The sequence below is a fragment of the Fulmarus glacialis genome, unplaced genomic scaffold, assembly GCF_000690835.1.
Source record: "Fulmarus glacialis isolate BGI_N327 unplaced genomic scaffold, ASM69083v1 scaffold544, whole genome shotgun sequence".
Taxonomy (NCBI): domain Eukaryota; kingdom Metazoa; phylum Chordata; class Aves; order Procellariiformes; family Procellariidae; genus Fulmarus; species Fulmarus glacialis.
In genome coordinates, this window is record NW_009209722.1 from 45,727 (window position 1) to 65,313 (window position 19,587).

Consider the following 19,587-nt stretch of genomic DNA (forward strand, 5'->3'; position numbering starts at 1 on the left):
AGTCCCAGTTCCTGGCAGGCTGAGGCACATCAGGACAGACCCTGTCCCCAAACGCATTTTTGGAACACCACAATACCAAGGCAGACAAATCCTGCAATGATCCTGGGCCAACAGCCACCACCTGCCCAGGTCCCATCAGAGCTCATGGCAAAATGGGATGTTTTTATCCACCCAGATTAATCTGCCACGGGTTTTTGTTGCCAGTGAGGAGACAGAAGACAAAGCTGGACATGCCAGAGCTCCCCTTACGTTGGTGGGTCCTCCTTCCGACCTGTCGCTGAGCTGAGCGAGGAGGTTGAGGGAGAAGTCCTGGCAGCACACCACGAAGCGCCTGCTGCACTTTTCCTCAAATGGCTTCACGTCTGGCTCGATCCCCGAGAAGTCTAGCCTCTAGGCAGCAAACAAACAAATCTGGTCTCATTAAAAAAGAAAATAACCCCCTGAATAATGTGAAGGGATCACATTACAGCCAATGCTATCTTAACCAAATTTTTGTTCAAAGTGGTACAAAAGGTACAAGACATTCACAAATGAGTGCCATTTGGTGATGTTACACAAATGTATTCAAGACATGAATTAATGGGGATGTATCAATTTTTAGCAATCTGGTTTGTAGAGCACAGAAAACTAAACCTCAGTATGATTTCAGTTCCTTCCTGCTTTCCTGTAACCCTGAGGATCTTCCCAAACACCATTTAGAGCTTGGGGAAGAAAGTGGAACAAAAGCCGTCGTTACACTCAGAAAAGTATCTTCCACTTTGAAGATTTGACTAGCTTAAGAGATGTCCCTGTGCCTGAAATAGAGAGAAGGCACACGCTGTTGGGATCGTGAACAACATCTTGAACTGGAAGGCATTTCTAGATGCACAGCAATAACCGGCATGGCTAGAAACCACAAAGACTGTCTGCAAAGCCGGCTGGGAAATCCAAACAGCCTTGATTATAATCACCTCCTTCCTAACCCAGAATACCCATGCCTGGTCTGTGCCTCGATATCCACCCTTCCCAGAGAGCAGACACGTATGCAACCAGAATACCATCAGCCAGATAAGGACCCGCAGCCTTCACCATACCCATCATACTGAGCACTGGGGACACAGAGCTGTCAAACACTCCTAAATATCAGCACATCTCTCAGTAACAATCTGGCACAGTCCTGTTCGTTTTTCCCCCTCAAATCCTGCAGAAACCTGCATGCCAAACGTAGGGCGTTGATATCTCACAATCAAGTAATTTCAGCAAAATAGGCTGCAATTGTTAATCCGATTCTGGGAAACTCTTCCCATTGTTTCCCCTATTTCCTTTCAATGAGGAAAGTACGTCACAGGTATATGTTCCCGCTCCCAGTTTCCTCAGCACCAGGCATACAATCATGCACGTACGCACCAGCATTGACTGGGGCAGTGACTTTGAATGCCCACTGTTATAGCAGGTCTGACTGACCCACACCAGAATGAAAAGCTCTGGGTGTAGAGGGAGGGCAGTGAATTCAGCCTAACCATTTGGTTAGGTAAAAAAGATATCTTAGATGCTCTGCACTGAATAATACTTCCATTTTTGTTATCTGACTAGAAATACAGGAAACTTCTCAAAGCTTTTTTTTAAAAAAAAAAAAAGCCTCCTGGATGCTTATCTTCTTCATGTTAAAGACCTTAAAGAAATGCCAAGAGAAAAGCTCATTTTGTATAACTAAACCTTTTAAAGACTAATTACATTTCCTTGTTAAACCAGAATGTTCTTTTTCACAGGTGTGAACAAGCCAAAGCATGCCAGAAGGAGAACCAGAAACTATGAAATAACTTGGAACAATTCTCTAAAACTGTGTTAACAATTGCAGCTCATTCCACTGAAATCCCACACCTGGACCTTGGCAGAGAGCTCAGCAAAGACGTCAAAGCCGAGAAGAAAACAAGCTAATAGTCAATGAAACCCTACTCCAGTGCATTAGAACATCATCGGGTATTTTTTTCTGTTTGTATGTCCCCTACATTTGAAAACTCCCTGAAGACTGTAAACCCCTATCATGGTCTTCAACATCACTGCTCCCTAGTCCAGACGTGCTGAGCCCATGCAGTGTTGCAGATTTCCTTGCAATAACCACTTCTACTGCTTCTGCAACCATGAGATCCTCCCAGAGGCCCAGATGATGGGTTTGAAATCCAGCAACATCAAGATGCACCACAGAAGGCAGCAAAGCTGGAGGGAGGCCATGTGTGGGGCTGCTGTGAGTCCTCCCTTTATTTGGGTTATCACCTGAGCACTGACATCTTGTTCAGCTTGCACTGACAGGGACACGGGCTGTGCTTCTGTTCTCCAATCCACTGAAAAACACACTGCCGCTGCAGGCGAATGCTGTGGCCATGCAAGGGAACAGGGGATGCAAAACACCGAGAGAGCTCTTACAGAGAGTAAAACCTGACATTTGCAAACATGGGAATGTTTACCTGGACTTCTGGGTCGAAAGAAAAGAGGTTTTGTCTTCCATCATTTCTGCTCAGTTTGTTCAGCTGATCTGTTTCTCTTCCATACTAGGACAAAGGAAAGCATTGATATTACTGCCTGGCCACACAGAGGCATTTGGAAAGAATGGAAGCAAAACAAAATAAATATTTTTCAGGTTCCCTTCGTGATACATGAGATGATGCAAGGCTTCTCTATTATAGTCACAAACACGGTGCAATGACAGTAAAGCGATGTGGCTCTGCCAAATGAGAAAGCAGGCAGAAGTAGACAACCACACCCTGGATCACATAGGAGGTGGCTGTCACCTAAGTGCCCCTCGGCCAGGATGGTCACCCCTGCTGAAGACCACAACGGCCCTTCATTTGCTCTAAGTCTGGTTCTTCCTTAAGGGCTCCACACTTGGAGGTGTGGAGCGTGCAGCCTCAAACCATGGAGCTCCATCCGTGAGACAGGCAGATGAGATAACAGAGACCCCAGCAGCACTTGGTGCCTGCCCAGCTCCCCCAGAGCTGGAGACACAGAAAGTGGAAAACGCCCTTTACAGACATGGTGGAGAGAACTAGCTATGGGCTGGGAGAGCCATCTCTGCAAACACGATACCTTCATCAGCTCCGGATGCATGCTTCTCTCCAGGCTCTCCAGGATGTTCTCTGATTTTCCCTGCGTGCTTGATTCATCATCTGCAAGGACACAAAAAACAGATGTTCAAAACAACTGCAGGAGCACCACCCTGTCAGAGAGCATCCTGCAATATTTGCTTACAATAGCACAGAAACAGTTTATGGAGACTTTCCCATTCCTCAGGAATAAGATTTTTCCATACATTACTAGTACCAGAGTGTACTATTACAGCCTGCTAGGTCTTTCCAAAGCAGAACTTCAGCACAGAGCCAATTTTCCAGGAGTCTTGAAACTTTGCCATGGATTTCCCATCCAGAGGAAGGGTCACGTTTCCCTCCACTTTTATTCCCCAGACTATTGTCTCCATTATACTAAGCCCTTTTGCATGATATCATGTGTCAGCCACATTTCTGGCTATTAATCCAGAAAGAAAAGTATACACTTCTTCAGGCACACTGCTTGCATCCTGCTGGAGAAGGGTGAAGGTAGGTGTTTATTTATAAACTGACCTTGCACAGATTCCACAGTATCTTTCTTCTCTTGCACCAAACTCTCAGTATTGCTCTGAATGATTTTTCTCAGAGTTACCAGCCACTCTTCCATCTCCTGCTCAGTTTCAGCTGCGAGATAGTGGCTGTACTTGTCTATTGTCTTGAGTTCAAATGCGTAACGGCGCATTTTAGGACACTGAACAAAACCAAGAAAGAACAAGATTTGTATTACGCTTTCCTCAACGACTCAGCACAGCACCTGCCGTAAGGCTCCTCTCTGTGAAAGCATCTTGAACTGAAATACCAAGAAATACAACGCAAGCACTCTCCTTGACACAGTGCCTCTCCTGCAGTAATCACAAAGGGCTTCACGGCTGCGATCAAGCAGTACGCAGCTCCATGGTTGCCAGCTACTCTGAAAGTGGAAGAAAGCCAGACTGAACCACAGACATTGCACTGAGGAGCAGGAGCAAGTGCCTTCTTATGTTGTCAGACCTTTAATATTTACTCAGAGAAGCCAGGAACTGGATTTGTCTGACACAGTATGTAACGCTGCACTCCAGGACAATTAGAGGCATCTATCTTAAAAGCAAGTGGTTCAATGCAACTTTTCTGAGCTCTGCTGGCCTTTAAACAGCATTTTCCATCCAGAAGCCAAGGCAAATGTGATGCAACTTGGGAAGTACATGCTGTACATCATGGAGGCGTGTGCACTACTGCTTTTACTGTGTTCAGAAAGATAAACGGAAACGCACAGCTCTGACTCATCCATGCTGAAGCAAACCGCTGGAGTAATTTAAGCTGCCTGTACCAGCTCCACCACACTCAGTGCTTGAAGCTTCTGCAGAGACAGCAACGGCAGAAGGCAGCAGCCATCCACTGCTGCACTTCACTCTCAGCGTAACAAAGCAAACCCAGGTTTAACCCCTGTACAAATACCTGCTCCTAAAACCTTACAAGCCCTTTGCAGGTCATAAATCCCAAAGGGCTGCATGTTTGCATGGACTTATCGGGATGTAACTTAAGAAACAAGAAGCTGATGCGAGCAGCAAACAGAGGAGGAAGGTGCCCAAGACTAAGTCACACCAATTACTTACTGGCTTCAACCCTCAGGGTGTCTTGGAAGGCACCTGACCTACAATAAACCAGGTAAAGGAGATGGACAGAGCAGGGAGACAGCAGATGAGGTAACGATGAAATGCTTCCATATTACTCTGACAGCAGTTCTTCCACTTGCTGTCTTCCTGGCCAAAAGTACGGCACCCTTATGAAACGCCTTGCCTGCCTTTTAATCAGATTAGCTGACAGATCAAACCGGCTCTGGGTTAGTTGGTAAATCCATGCCTTCACCCCTTGATGGCACAGACCTCAAGAGAGCATGCCTGTCTTGGAGCTAGCAATGCATAATCCCACGTACAGCCATGCAGAAAGCACACCTACCTGAACAACATCATTGCAAGCATCCAAGAAAATACAGCCTTTGGATTCTTTTGAAATTTTCTCATCTTTGTAGGAATTAAGAATATAGGAGCCATCTGTGAGTTGTGACAAGTAAAAATACCTCCTCTTGAATACCTGCAAAAGTACAAAGTCTTGCTCATTCAAGTATTCACTCTGTTGTGTATCACAAACCACAGCCACAGTTTCAGTATCTGCCCTCCTGGCATTGAGAAAATACTGTAACAAGAAACACTGATGACCCTAGAGCGTTGCAAATTCACCCCTTTGAGTATGACTTGTTTTTATAAAGCAGATTTCGTCACCTTCTTTAATTTTAATGTCCTTGTTAAAATTAAAGCAAAGCCCCAGGGCTTCCAGCTTGTCTCTCAGCTGGCTCCAGCCTCATTTACGTTTACAAAGTAATGCTGCACGGTAAATCCAGATCAGCACATCGCTTGAAGATTCATCCCACCCTAGAGCAGGTATTTCCAGAGCCTTTTTGATAAAGTCGTCAGTTAGAATTACAAAGCAATTCTCCGGAAGACTTTGGAACAGACATGTGGAAATTCCTAGCACTCAAATGCAAGCCAAGGGACACTGTAATCCATTCAACTGCTTGTTTTTTTGTGGTTTGTTTTTTTTTTTTAATACACACCTATTTTCATGAACTGGCTTTGGCTTAGTGTTCAATTCTCACCTCAAAAAGCAGTATGTTAGGGAGAAGTGTTCCTATGTTTGAGCTACTGATTTTTATGAAAAAAAGCTCTCCAGTATCTCAGAACATCTTCCTTCATGTTTGTCAGCCAAAAGGCACTGGACTATAATTCAGGAGAACATTTTGGCAGCAATTATGGTAGCACCATATGCTGTCAGGTCTGTAAGGAGAAGGGTGCATGTCACAGTTGCTGGATATCTGTGTTAGGAGAATCACGAAGGAAGCTGGGGCAAGCGGCTCTGTGAGTATTTCCACTGTTCTGCATATCTGGAAGATCTACGAATTTTTCATGCCAGATGGGAGACTACTAGTAATTTCCTGCTCCCATCATTACTGGCACTAGCACATGTTCAATAAAACCACTCACTTGCACAGAACTGGAAGGGAGCATTGTGCCCTCTGAAAGGTAACCTCTGGCATCATTTAGATGAGTTGTTAGCTGTAAAGAAGCTCCAAGGGGTGTCGAGCTTTAAGTTTTATAAGGTTTAACTAAACCTTAGTTCAACAAAGCGTAAAAATACATGGAAATCTCAGTATGCTAAGCGTTAAGCCAGCTTAAACACTGATTTAGCACTTCACTGAATCAATCTCAGAAACTTTGGCAGTGGACGCTACAGAAACCCATGATAGACCTCTCTCTACATATTACGGGGTTGATACCCTTCGTGGGTATGGGATTTCATGCTACACCATTTGCATCTTCTGAATTCTATTGAAAAGGAAATGCAGAAGCAAGCAGCAAACACTATTCCTATGATCTTCCCTCCCTTGTAAGCACTGCTGTCAGAAAGAACTGTCAGAAGACTATGATCATTTGAAACGAATACTATAAACCTAGGAGCAGAGGGCACATCCCCTCTGATCAGGCTACAGACGCTGATGATGAGCATTGCAATTGCAGAGGGATGGCTAGAGAACGGGGGAAGTCCATTTGGGCAGAAATGAAAGAAAGAAAGAGAGAGAATCTTGATACCATGGTTGTAGTGCAGCATACCAACACGCTGCAAAACAGACAGCAAGAGAGCTGGGCCAAACCAGGGAAGTTCTCTGCAAAGGAAAGGTTACTCTGGAATAAAGGTTGGCAGCTGTAGCCTAATTACAGTTTGCTCATGGGCTGGCTCTCCACAAAATATACTCTGCCCATGCTTAGCAGCAGTGTGAGGTACCAATGGCTCAGCACATCACAGCAAAGAAAGAACCAGCACTCAAAAGATGGGCACGTCTGCTTCTGCAATAGCACAGCAGCTTCTCAAAGTGGTAATAAGGCTGAAGACATTCAAAGTCCTCAGATTTCTCCCAATGCCTTAGGACGTGTTTTGTAAGACACAGAAGTGACCAGGACCAGCTCAGAAAATGGCTACTGATTTTCAGTACTTTGATTTCTGAGTTTCACAAGAGACTCTGTGGATCTTACTAATTTAACTGAAGCCAGTGTAGTTCAGATAACTGAACTCTGAAGGGTGGGTCTGAGGTGCTGAGCACTGAGGCCAACAGTACCACAAGAGGCTCAGTCAAGAATGGACCCAACTAACTGCTTCGAGCATGTATGATACCTCCTCCTGAAGTTGCAGGAATGGCTTCAACCTTGCTGCTCGGAAAAGCAGAGGATCAGAAAACTCTGTTCTGTCTACCACATTCAAACTCATGAGGAGTCATTTTAAAACTGAAATTAAAATCGAGCCCCAGAACAACTGAGCTTTTTGAGATTTACTAATATCCTCACAAAGCAGCGAGCCTCACTGCAGCCATCCTTCAGCTGCACAGTTGAGCATAACTCCCTAATATTCTCTCTATGCTGTAACAAGGCAGCTGCATGGTGGAACAACAGAAGGGCTCATTACCACAGCAAAAACCTGCAGTGGAACTATTAAAAACCTCCATTGCAAAATCTAAGCAATGTCACGCCAGATCACGTACAGCGGAGAACAGGAGACAATGCAGCTGTTGCTTTTAGGTCAGTAATGCTCCATCTCCTCAGTGATATCACCCCTGCTTTTAGAGCAAAGACTTGTCATTTCAGTTGAAAGCTGGCCTTTCCTACCAGCAAGGAAACTACCAATTCACAAAATCTTTTTGCAGGGCAGCTGTTTCAGTTATTTAAATTGCCTTCCTCTTCTGGGCCTCAGCTGCTCATTCAGAAAACAAACATGCTTCGCCTTTTTGTTCAGCTTGCCTGTCATGATTTGGAGTGCATTGGTCTTATATTCCGTGAGAGAAGGGTCGAAGGCTGTGGCCAGACTGGATTTTTTTCCAGTCCACCTTGGGGTACTTTACAAGAGGGATGGATGCCCATCCAAACCCAAACCCACTCGTTGCACTCCTGCTAGCTTTAGAGATGTGGTCTGAACTTAATCTCGTGCCTTACCTCTAAACTTAATCACGACTGACATAACACTGGATCAAACTCACCTTCATGGTAACAGTGATTGTGCTATTTACATTTGCTTTGTGCAGCCAGCCTTGCTTTATCACACCACCCTTCTGGGAGCACAGGGATGAGGAATCCTGAAAGAGAGCAAAAAATGGGGGTCAGGTGAACTGCCTCCCACGCAAAATTCCCCTTGGACACAAGGGATATGTCCACCCTGGAAAACAACACTGTTTTAACTACAGCAATATAGTAACCTGTGGAATGTACACGTAACATGTACAGCTACACGTACAGTGTTATCACAAAAATTTCAGGGTTATCTCTTTCCAAGAAAGAGGCAAAACAGGCTAGTTTGAGTCACCTTTGAAAAGAAAGATTACATCTACGCTGATAAAGCTGCACAGCGATTTTGCAATGAGGAAATGCATGTTGGCTCTTAGGCGGTATTTCAAAAACCTGGGGAAGAAGGAAATTTTCAAAATGGTCTGTTTAGAAAGTTGCAAAATGCAGAACTCCAGACTTATTTCGTCATTTCCTTTTGTATAAATCAACTCTCCGTTTTAAATTTAGGTGAAAACCACCAAACCCCAATAGCTGAAATGTAACCGATCTGTTTCACATTTATCAAAACAAAAAGTTTCAAGTGACCCAACCAGGCTGTTCTTGGCGTACCAGCCAGGATTTCCGTCTTTGCTCCTGTCCCGTGGTCCCAGAAAGGGAGAACGGCTCTCCATCCATACCCAACTGTGACCTACACGGGGGAGGGAGGGAAATGAGATCCCAGACTGATGAAAAAACCTCGCCCTGGGACTTCCAGTGACTCAGCAGCAGAGGTGGACCTGGACTGCCTGTAGAATAGCTACGAAGGGACTAGTTTATATTGTCTCCTGCATTCTAAACGGCAGGTTTTCACTCTTTTCTTGTCAAACTTCCAATGACAAAGTAAATGGTCTAATGCTTTATTTGCTTGGGTAAAACAACCCATGATTTCTCCTTTATAATCGTTCACCTTTTTTCCATCAAGAGATTTCTTTTACTTGAATTTCCATTACATAATTGTAATGTAAATGCTCCATCAGGAAACTGTAACAGAATCCTTCAGATATGGCCATGCCAAAAGAGATAAATGCCAAAATATCTGCCAAAGCACTGGAAATACTCTTCCACAGTCAACTTCCGTAACTTCACTTGTTTGAGTATTTGGGACACTGACCAGAAGAAAAAAGGTCTCCATCAAATTTTGATAGCATATTTTTGCCCTTTTACTTTTTTCAGAGGCATGCTGATAACATAGTGCACAACTCTGTCTCCAGCCCAAATTAGATATTATTAAAGAGGTAACAGCTCAAGTTAATGATGTAATGCAAACCAACAACACAGCCAAAAAAAATTAAGGCCAAACTTGAAAATACATTTCCAGTTACGAAGAAGCCATCCCAGTCCAGACGTGAAGTGTGCTGGGACATCACAGCAATTGTGAGAAATGTGCATGAAACAGCCACTTCAAATCTTCACCTCTGCAAGACAGAAACTTCCCTTTTCCTCTGTAAGTTCCTCAGCAGCAACATCTTGGTGCCATGTGGATTTTAAACAGTTCGCCTAAACTCTTCCCAGCGTAAACTAAAACTTCTTAATGTCACGTGCGTGAATTAAGCTTCACATGGTCCTTGAGACAGAAAAATACTACCCCTCCCTTTTGTAGAAAATGCTATATGCACAGGGAAATGTGGCATCTGCATCTTCCAAAATGACCACCAGGTTTGAGATGTCCCAACTCACCCCCATGGAAGAGCTCCAGGGCTGCAAACCTTCCCTGCAACAGCTGAGCACAAACATGCCAACTTCCAGAGAAAGCAAACATTTGCACAGTGTATACAGAACGGGACCGACACACTGTGCATATTTTGGGTAGAAGCAACTGATTAAGAATTGCAGGTTATGTGGCAGAGCAGAGAACTTTTTAAGAGGAGGACCCTGATATTGCACGGTAGTTGAAAACCAAATTGCCCCCTTTTAATTCTGGACATGAAGAATTTTGCTTAGTAATTGTTTGGCTTCCTTTTTTTCTCTTCCATTGCTGCACTGTTTCAAGTGAAAAAGCCATGAGAAATATTATGGCTAATCTTACAGATAATTTAGGAGACCCTTGGCTCCAAGAGACTATCTTGTCATACTTTGAAATAAATCACTGCCTCAGTTTTGGTCCCATCTTCACAGCATGAAGCATCTCACCAGAAAATCATTCCTGGGAACTGAATTCTGACTTTGCCTTGTGAAATCTGCTTTTTAACAGATCTTAGAGAGGAATATGTTAAAAAAAAAAATCTCCTTACCTCGTCCTTTTCAAAGTCTTCATCAATTTCAAACACATGGCTTGGAATCTTGTCTGGCCTAAAGGATTTGCTGAAATCACAACATATTTTCATTTTTAATGACTGGGAAACGAGGGTCCTCTGAGCCAGCAGCTGATGCTGGATCCAGAAGCAATAGCCAAACTGCAGACTACAGAGCACAGCAGAACTGTTCTCCTGCAGAAGACAGATTTCAAGAAACCTACAGCCCCTTACAGCTGGAGAAAGCTAACTTTTGAGTGCATTTCATGGAAATTAAGCACAAGCAGTATGTAAATAGCTTTCTCCGTGTTAGCTGTCTGATTCTGCAGAGTTTTTGCTGACTTGCATCCATGCAACACAGAGATGCAGCAGGCCAGTCTATCTTCCATCTTGCTAAAAAAGAAGCAAGATCAGACTGCAAGGTTATTCAAAAATTTTAATATGATTTGATTAACAGTGTTGCCCCATTGCTGCTTCACTTCCCTGTGAGATCCTCAGAACAGACCAATTTCAGCCAATGAACAAGAAAAAGCATTTAACAAGCTGCCAGCACACGAGCAGTCTGAACAGTGGTCCAGACACGCACGGAGCATGGAAAGCAAGAGCAGAGCAGGCACCACCACTGAGAAAATAACAAAAATTTCCAGCAGAAATCTGAGATGTATACACCCATCTGAAAAACCCGATTAGCTCTGAGGCTGGAATCACTGGCACAGCCCAGAATTTCAGAGCACATAACCCTCCAGCCAACACTAACAGCGATACCTCACCACCGGATTGAAGTTGTATGACAACTTCTCTGTGACAGGGGGCACAAAGAGGATCTGCTCAGCACGGGAACACCGTGTCTAGCACACAGAGAACATCAGCCCAGGGGGACAATAAGGCTCCCGATTCGGGATGAGAAGACACTGCCAATATTATTTATCCTGCCACGTGCCCAGACTGTAGTCCATCCTCATCCTAGATGGAGGGGGCTGTTTGCACACTGGTGGATAGGATGTGAAGTAATGACCCATGCTGGCAAGATTGTCAGCATCTCCCTGATGCAGCTGAGTGACAACAGCATAACACGAACCTCTGGCTCTCAAGCTTTCAGAGTGACATATCTCTGGAGGGGAGGCTGCCTGGGGGCCAGGCATCAGGAAAAAGGGCAGACTGTTTTTCCTAAGCCTGATCAAACCCCAGCCCTGTGACCATGTATTAGTATTCCAAGGGAGCGCGACACTTACCATGGCAACATCCGAAAGTCTCCTGAGTATTCCTCATACTTGTAGCTTACCACGTGCCAGTCTGAGCTGTAGGTTTTAATGCACTGAAAGGAAAACAATACAGCTCTTTGAAAGCTACACCAAGGAAAACAAAACCATGCACAAGTCTGAAAGGTTACAGACTGCTGGGTGAGGTAAGCACAAACGGAAAGGGTCTGAACAGGGCTGCTTCACTTGTTTTGCATTGCAATACAGAATTTCATAAGGAAGCTTTTCAGCAGAGAGACAAAAATCACACAGCATCTGGCCTGCCACACAGCTACTGATTTTGTATTTACATCGTTCCAAGGCTTTAAAAAAGGAGTAGTGATTTGGGAGGGGACTGTTTTCCAGAAAGCATCAATTTTCTGTCCTCGGAAATGCAGTGCCTCTAACTCAACATCGACCATCGCTTGGCATTTAGTTTCACTGCCCTTGGAGGGAACGGTCCTAGCGAGCGGCACTGTACAGAACAAACCCGTGACGCTCAGGATGCTCCGGGCAGGCTGTGTAGTCCACCCCTTGCCCTGCTGCACGCCCGCACCTTGCAGCTCAGGCAGGCGGTGCAAAGCCACACACCTTTTCTGCGTACAAACCCCACTGGAAAGAAGCACCGCACAAGACGCACGTGCAAGAACTACCTCGTGCGGCCAGTGACCGGTGCTTCCCACACAGGAAAAACCAAGTGATCTGCAACCTCGCAGACCAGGAGCTACAGCAGAGCACCTTGCTTAAGGGAGAAAGTGCCGGAGGCAGGTGATGCATGGACTTTTGCCCCTACCTCTTTGACAAAGAGACTCTGAGCTTTCTTTAGAGCATCTTCTGGCACTGTAGACTGGACAGTCCTTCTCTGTCGACTGATGACTGAGATCTGCAGGGAAAAGGAGAAGATGGTTTCAGTGCAAACTGCGTCTTCAGGCCATGATACTTGCTTTAAATAAATGTGGTGGGCCCAAATCGCCAGTGGGTCATTTTGGTTTTATGTGTCAGTAATGCAGCCAAAATCAACATGTGGTTAACAGTGGAAATTTTCCAAGGTAAGCAGGACTGGAGATGAGTGAGCCTCAAACATGAGAAACAGCCAGTGCAAACTCACAGATACATCTTCAATCGGAAATATCAGCAGGTCCCGGAGGGGATCACTGTAGATCTGAACTTTGCGTTGAAGGATCACGTTCTCATAGTCCAAGGGTTCAACCACTTTGGTTTTTTCCTGCAGGAAAAATAGAAGATGATAAAATTTACATATATATAAAATATATAAAATAACCAATATCTGGTGCTTAATTTAGCCTGACAACTTCAAACCGTGTTACCAGTGGACTGCTCGTTAATTCAGCAATCTGATACTCATGTGATATATGTGATATAACCACCGATGCGCATGTTTTGCAAAGAGGGAAATGAGGGGTTAAGTTATTTGTGCCTGGTAATAAGCTATGGGAAGAAACAAAGCACTGTGCTGCTCTGGTCCAACCAGAGTCTCTAATTTCTTAATGGAGCAAGAAATCCTTCTGGACAGGCCACAGCTTTAACAGCTGCAAGCTTCAGCGTCTTTATGTAGGAGCAGCTCATCCGAACAGCTCAGAAGAAATACGGCCTCCCACACTGGCTCCACTCAGCTTGAAGCTGGTTTTGCTCGAGGAGCTGATGAAAGTCGTGCTCTCTCTGGAAACGTGTGGCTGGCAAGATGAGAGCAAGCCAGCTACGACCTCCAGAGCAGGAAACTCGCCCCGTGGAAGGAAGAGCAGCATCCCTCTGGAAAGGCAGGAAAGCCCTCTCTGTAAATCACACCTCAGCCACAGCCAAAGGCTGGAAAAATCTGGGGCCTGGTTTTGCTCTGACTTACATTTCTGGGAAGCAAGATTAACTTCTCCAAAATCCCTGGAGTCACGAGTAAAAACTATTAGGAGAACGCCATTATGTTGGCTATTGCAGTACTTTTGTCTGTGTTATAAGTCCAGAAAACAGAACTTAAAAACGTGAGAAAAACACAAACTTCTGAAGTAGGAAAACGTCATCTCAGCTGCCCCGATCTAGACTTCAGATTTCATAAGCAAGAGTCAGGCACTTAGCACTGCAGTTGTGAAAATTAAACTTTACACCAAAAGCAAACCCATGACTCTGTCTACGAACGGTCATAATAAAAGGGGAAGCAAATTCAGATACATCGACTTTGCCGTGTTTTGAATCTTGACCAAAAGGCTGTTGATGCCTGGCTGTGCCACGGGCAGTGTTTATGAAACCCTTCCAGCAGCCTCGTGATGCCTGGATGGCGCGTGCCTCCGGCGATAACACCCGTGCAGGATGGCGTGTTTGGGCTCTCCACCCTCGGAAGAGGAACATCGGATGCTTCCCCATCGGCAGCAAACTTCACCCCCAGCTGAGTGGTTTTGCCAGCATGAACTATTCCTGTAGCATGCTCCCCGAGTTAAAAATGAGACAAGTACAAGGTCTCTCGCTGACGACAACAAAATCTGCAGCCTGAGAAAATGAGTCCAAAATGAGGATCAAATGCTCAGCACCATATAACACATGGGATAAACTGCTGCACCACCAAGCGTCCAAACAGCCCAATATTGCCTATGACGCGTGAGATAAGCGTCAATATTGCTCTTCCAAAAACAATCATAGCCAAAGGGCTTCTGTCCTGTGCCTTTGGCTCCTGCATCTCTGGGATGCATTAAGTAATGTTTTCAAGCCCTTTGCAGCAAATGTGAGCCAGGGTTTTGCTTTAATGACAGCTGAGCATCTCCTGCGTTGAAATGGAGCTGGTGCTGGGACTTTGGCGAGGCAGCTGTCACACGAGGGGGTAACAGCCCCAGGCAAGAGCTATTTGGGGACGGTCATATTTTAATCTTGTTTTAATATTTTTCTGAAATGTTGCAGAAAATCTTTATATGATATCTTCTCATACACCAGCACCTTTAAAAAAAATCAAAGATTTGAAAAAAAATTTTCTTTCCTTTTTTGCCATATTCTTGTACATATGGTAAAAAGAGAATAAAAATCCAGGGTCTGTAGCAGACCTGGACAGTCCATTGGGCTGGAACAGCGAAGGCAGTTGCCTATCTTAGACTGCCTCTGGCTTCTCTCAGCCAAAGGACCAGCCCCACCAAGAAGAGGCCATTCCTCTGTCCCAGATGCACGACTGGTGAGCTTTTAATACATACAGAAAGCAAAACCAAAATGAAAGCTTTTCCCCACAGCACTTCAGAAATGCAAGGCGGGTACCTTTCACGCCGTGTTTCCCAGGACTGCATCCCAGAAATAGAATGACATCCCAGCATTTCTCTGATGGAAGACAGCACAGAGCCTATGTGCAATTAAGGCCCGTTTTACTAATGTAAGCGATGTCTGGGTCCATGCAGAGCGATTTCTGCACAGCCTTTTGCCGAGCACAGGCTCTGCCGTGGTTATGGCTGTCCACAAAGAAGCTCTTACTCTTGGCTGGGGAAAATAAACCTCCTGCCCCAGACAGTTTTGCATTCAAAATGTCTCTTTTCCATGCTGCAGGAATCCACATGGATTAGCTCAGATATCTGAAGCAGTTCCCTCTTAATCGCTCTCTGGAAACTTTGCTTCACCATTCGCGCAGCCCTGAAGGAAACCTCAGTGCTGCGTTAGCACCAGCAGAAGCACTGCAGCCATCGCGGGAGAAGCCCACCAGATTACTGGTGGGAAAGACAAAGGGCACTCGGCAGAGAGCCCACGCTGGGTGCCAGAGCGGGATGCCGGGGGATTTGGGGCATGGGGTGGTGAACGCTGCCAGCCCCAGTGCGTGCTGCGTGCTGCCAGCCTCACTGCACATGGAGCACCTCTTGCTCCTGCATCCAGGACCTGAGCTGCACGGGAGTCTCATAAAAAAGAAAGAGATCATCTAAAAAATAGGAGTCCCAAAAACCCAACAGGTAGGTGGACAAAAGGAACCCATTTTCTCTCAGTTAGTCTCATACTCTTTAAATGCTTAATTGAATTTGGTTAATCATCTGAAACACTGGTCTTATTTCAGGATAACACTATGTGCTTCCGAAAATTCGTCAAGCTTTGCAAATTAATGTGAATTAACAGGACATCACAAGCTGCTCTCCCATTTGCAGGTGTGGGGCCAGGCGTCCCCAAAGCTCGGCCACCCCATGAGACCATGCAGGACCCTACAGACGAGGTGTACGTCTCTCTGCCGACCTGTCCAATTTACTTTTCTCACTGCTAATCACCGCAGCAAGCCCAGCAAAACTCAGCAGCATAAGCTGGTTAAAGCAGCGCCACGAGCCCAAGCACTGCTTACACCAACTCCCCGTCTCACCTCGCCCCGGCAGCAGCTGTAACGGTAAATTAGATTCCCTCTAAGAGCCTTTCACATCGCTATGGCATTAAATAGTGGCTTTGGGTACGCAGAACTCAGGCCTTCCGATTACACAATATTTTTAGTCCTTTTTTTTTGCAACATGGTCCTGAAACTGGGACTCTGTTTCTAAAGTTGCTCTTTTTTAAAAGTTGGGTTTTTGATAACATTTCTTTTCTAGCTTTGACATCTCTGATGACCAGCAAGACAAAGTCCTGGCAGTGACCCTCGTGGGATTCGATGACAATTAAAGGGTAAGGACTGAAAAGGATCCCACATCCCCACGAGAGGCTTTAAAACCCGTACAGCACTGCCCACCACAGATATGAAAAAGCTCCTTAAAATAACTCACTACGGCTCTTCCACTCTTGTGGATTTAGTGATATTGGACAAAACGCATTGTGCAGGCTGGTGCTGTGATCTGTATCCCGTGAGGCCATGCTGAGTCCCGGGACACGCGGCCAACGACCCCGGGAGCTCCAGGAGGTGAGGGATGCACGCCTGCAGGGCTGCAGAGAGCTGTCACCCAGATGGGCTTTGCAGCACCCATAGATAGGCATTTCTCCTCCAGAGCTGTTAGAAATGCAGTCCCATGGGCTCTCCTTTCCCAAGCTGTGTGATTTCCCTGTCTCAGCACACACCTCCGTCACCTGCACTCGGCGTTACGCCGGCCGTGCTCACACCCAGCACGACGCAGCCAGGCTGTCACAGGCCACGACAGGAACCACAGCAATGTCTCTACAGTGAAGCCCAAAGATGTAGGTCAAGCTGTTTGCAAGCAAAGCAGCTGCTCACGAAAGGATGTGGCCTGTCCCCTGCCTGCCATCGAGGAAACACAGACTCCTCTGTCCATCCCAAACCGTGCTGGCTGCCCAGTGGGGCCAGGCATGCCCATGCCCCTGCAAACAGACCTGCGGAGTAAGGAGGGAGCCATCACAAATATTTTTTGCCTTTTGGCCCACCCCCAGTGCCCAGTGTCCCAACAGGGCTGGAGGTAAAGTTTTAAGCCCTGAAAATCAGATTTCAAAGTCTTTGTTTTTCTGACGAGCTTGGATAAAGCACACACCTCCCGACATCCAGGGCTCAGCCTTGCACTGCCTGGTGCTGTCACAACAGCAGATGGCACCCACCAAAGTCATTATGAAAGCAGAGGAAAAACTATTACACTAAAGCAATTAGTGTCTCAGAAACCACAAATTCCTCCACAGGGAAAGCCAATATCCAAGTACAAAGAAATGCTGCCAGCATTTGTCCAGCAACAAAATCAACCCATTTCTGCAGAAAAAAACGTGCAATGCTGTCAAAGCAATCCTGTTCTCCAGCATACACACAGCAGCTATTTACCCAGGGCAGGCTGACGGGTGCACTGTGATGCTCCTCGGGTTCCTCCGACCTCTTGTACAACAGCAGTGTGGGCAGGTTGGGGTGACCTGCCTTCTCCCGCGGCCCCCACAGTTGCAGCACCCCAGCTGCGGCTCCCAGCCCAAAGCACCGCAGCCCACTGCACTGGGATAAAAATCAAGACACGTGGGAATCACCTCATAGAGGAAAAACATAAACATGATTTTAAACAAAGATAACAGGAGAGCAGTGTACCCTCCTGGATAAGCCCACTCACCTCTCTTATAAAAAAACGACCGGTTCAAGCACCGCACACCAGCCTGTTCCCAAAAACGCATGTCGCACTGTCTGCCCCTCTGCTTCTGCCCCGAGACTGCTGCTCCCCTGAGCACGAGGAAGAGGGTCGTCTGCCGCGCTCGAGCCCCCGTCCAGGCTGAGTCACGAGGCTCCCCTTGGACAATGGCACAGGCGAAACAACAGTCTATTTATTAGAGTATTGACTCTCCACCAACAAACAAATTGGCTGGCATTTTAACAGGAAATTCAATGAAATTACTTAAACAGAAACATGCCCACAAACACCAACGCAAGGCTCTGCTTTTGGCCAACCGCAAGCCCAAAGAGCCCGGCACGAGGAAAACCCCAAGCAAAGGTCCTCATCCTCAGTGCCCTGCTTGTCCTACCGCCCTCTGCCAGCCCGAGCCCAAACCCCCACTGGAGAGAAACCACCAGGGAGGGTTTGGAGGAAAGGTTTAGCAGGGGAACTACCCACTAACCAAGAGGGGGGAATCTTAAGAAGTCAGATTAAATTGTCACCTTTCTGTATCCATTTGCAAAGCTTATAAAATTCCTTATATTTGCTTGTTGTGAACAAAAGTTCACGACGACAGCTGGAGATATTCATGTGGGAAAGTACAGGAAAGGCCATTTCTATTTAAACTTTTATTGCCTGAAAAACAGCAGCCACCTGTCTTCTAGTGTCCTGCGTTTGTATACCATACAAAGGTGCCTATGTTTTTATTGCAAGTACATGATTAATGTTTTTCTGAGATCCTTTTCTCCCAGAATGACAACAGGTATAATCCAAGTGATGTGAATGTACAGACAGTGAAGGAAAAATGTTTCATTTGAGGATTTTTTTAAAACAGTGGCCAAAGGAAAACTATCAGAAAGCTTTTGTAGTCACAGTTCTTTCAGGCTGGCTCTCATTTAAAATAGTATCCAGAGAAGAAAATGGCAAACCCGGCTGGTTTGGCTCCACTTCAACCCGTTTGCTCGTCCCTTTGCGTGGCACGAGCCCCATGTCGGCTGCCAGCGCACATTTCCCGTTGCACGGCGGAAGCCAAGCCCAGCGCAACCCCCAGCCCAGAGCAAGAGCTGCACCATGCTTGGCTTTCGCTTCTCACAGCGCTGACGGCCAGCACACACAGACACACAGACACACACAGACACACACGCGCTGCTCCATCTCCACCCGGCACAGCCGGCCCTGCAACGCTTCCTCCGTGCCTTCCACTGAAAAACTTGCGGGTTCGGCAGCGCCCGGGACATGGTGATTTCTCACTTCCTCAGAAATGAAGCTCTTACCCAGTGCATGCATCCACACTCACAAAGCAGCTAGAGAGACACAAGCGATCCGAATATTAAAAGGTTCTTTAGCTAAAGAAAGAAGAGGAAATAGCACCGACCACACGTACATCTAGATGTATTGCCTCAGACTGTACAACTGTTCCCCAAAATTTAGCGAGCATTTTACAGCCTATTTACTGCTTCATCTGCTGCAACCTTGTAATACACTTACGTGGAAAGCCTGTCAAAGCCTGAATTTTAAAACAAATCCCAAAGGACCAAGTAGGTGAATTACACAGAAAATAGGAAGCAAAGTCAATCTGGGGTCTTGATTAAAAGCTAAAGGGGGGAAAAAAGGAAGCGTACAACTACCCTTTGGACATACTAGTCACTGTCACATCAATTCTGAGACTGGCAACAGCCCAGGGCAGAGAAGGACCGCTTCCCACCGCAATGCGCAATCTGGAAATGCAAAGATACCTCGCAGACAGCGAAGAGAGCTCCCCATTTTTTATTTCGCTCATGAAACCTGACAGTACATGGGAGAATTTAAATGGCGCCTGGGAACTGAGAAAATTCACTTGGCAGCCTGTATGGGCACATGGAACTGAGGAATTTCTATCCATAGAAAAGCTTTTCCAAAGCCAA

The 19,587-nt window shown here is 46.0% G+C and overlaps 1 protein-coding gene across 1 annotated transcript in view; it reads right to left on the reverse strand.

Annotated features, from left to right (window-relative positions):
* DOCK11 (dedicator of cytokinesis 11) overlaps positions 1-12,897 on the reverse strand; it is a gene marked incomplete at both ends in the record, with an annotated part of 58,412 nt that extends 45,515 nt beyond the window's left edge. Inside the window, 10 exons of the mRNA XM_009576907.1 lie at positions 250-390; positions 2,445-2,528; positions 3,064-3,143; positions 3,594-3,771; positions 5,016-5,150; positions 8,140-8,235; positions 10,435-10,504; positions 11,667-11,749; positions 12,466-12,555; positions 12,781-12,897. Of these exons, the coding sequence (XP_009575202.1) occupies positions 250-390; positions 2,445-2,528; positions 3,064-3,143; positions 3,594-3,771; positions 5,016-5,150; positions 8,140-8,235; positions 10,435-10,504; positions 11,667-11,749; positions 12,466-12,555; positions 12,781-12,897 (1,074 nt within the window). The remainder of the gene's footprint in view (positions 1-249; positions 391-2,444; positions 2,529-3,063; positions 3,144-3,593; positions 3,772-5,015; positions 5,151-8,139; positions 8,236-10,434; positions 10,505-11,666; positions 11,750-12,465; positions 12,556-12,780) is intronic.
* Positions 12,898-19,587: the final 6,690 nt, after the last annotated feature.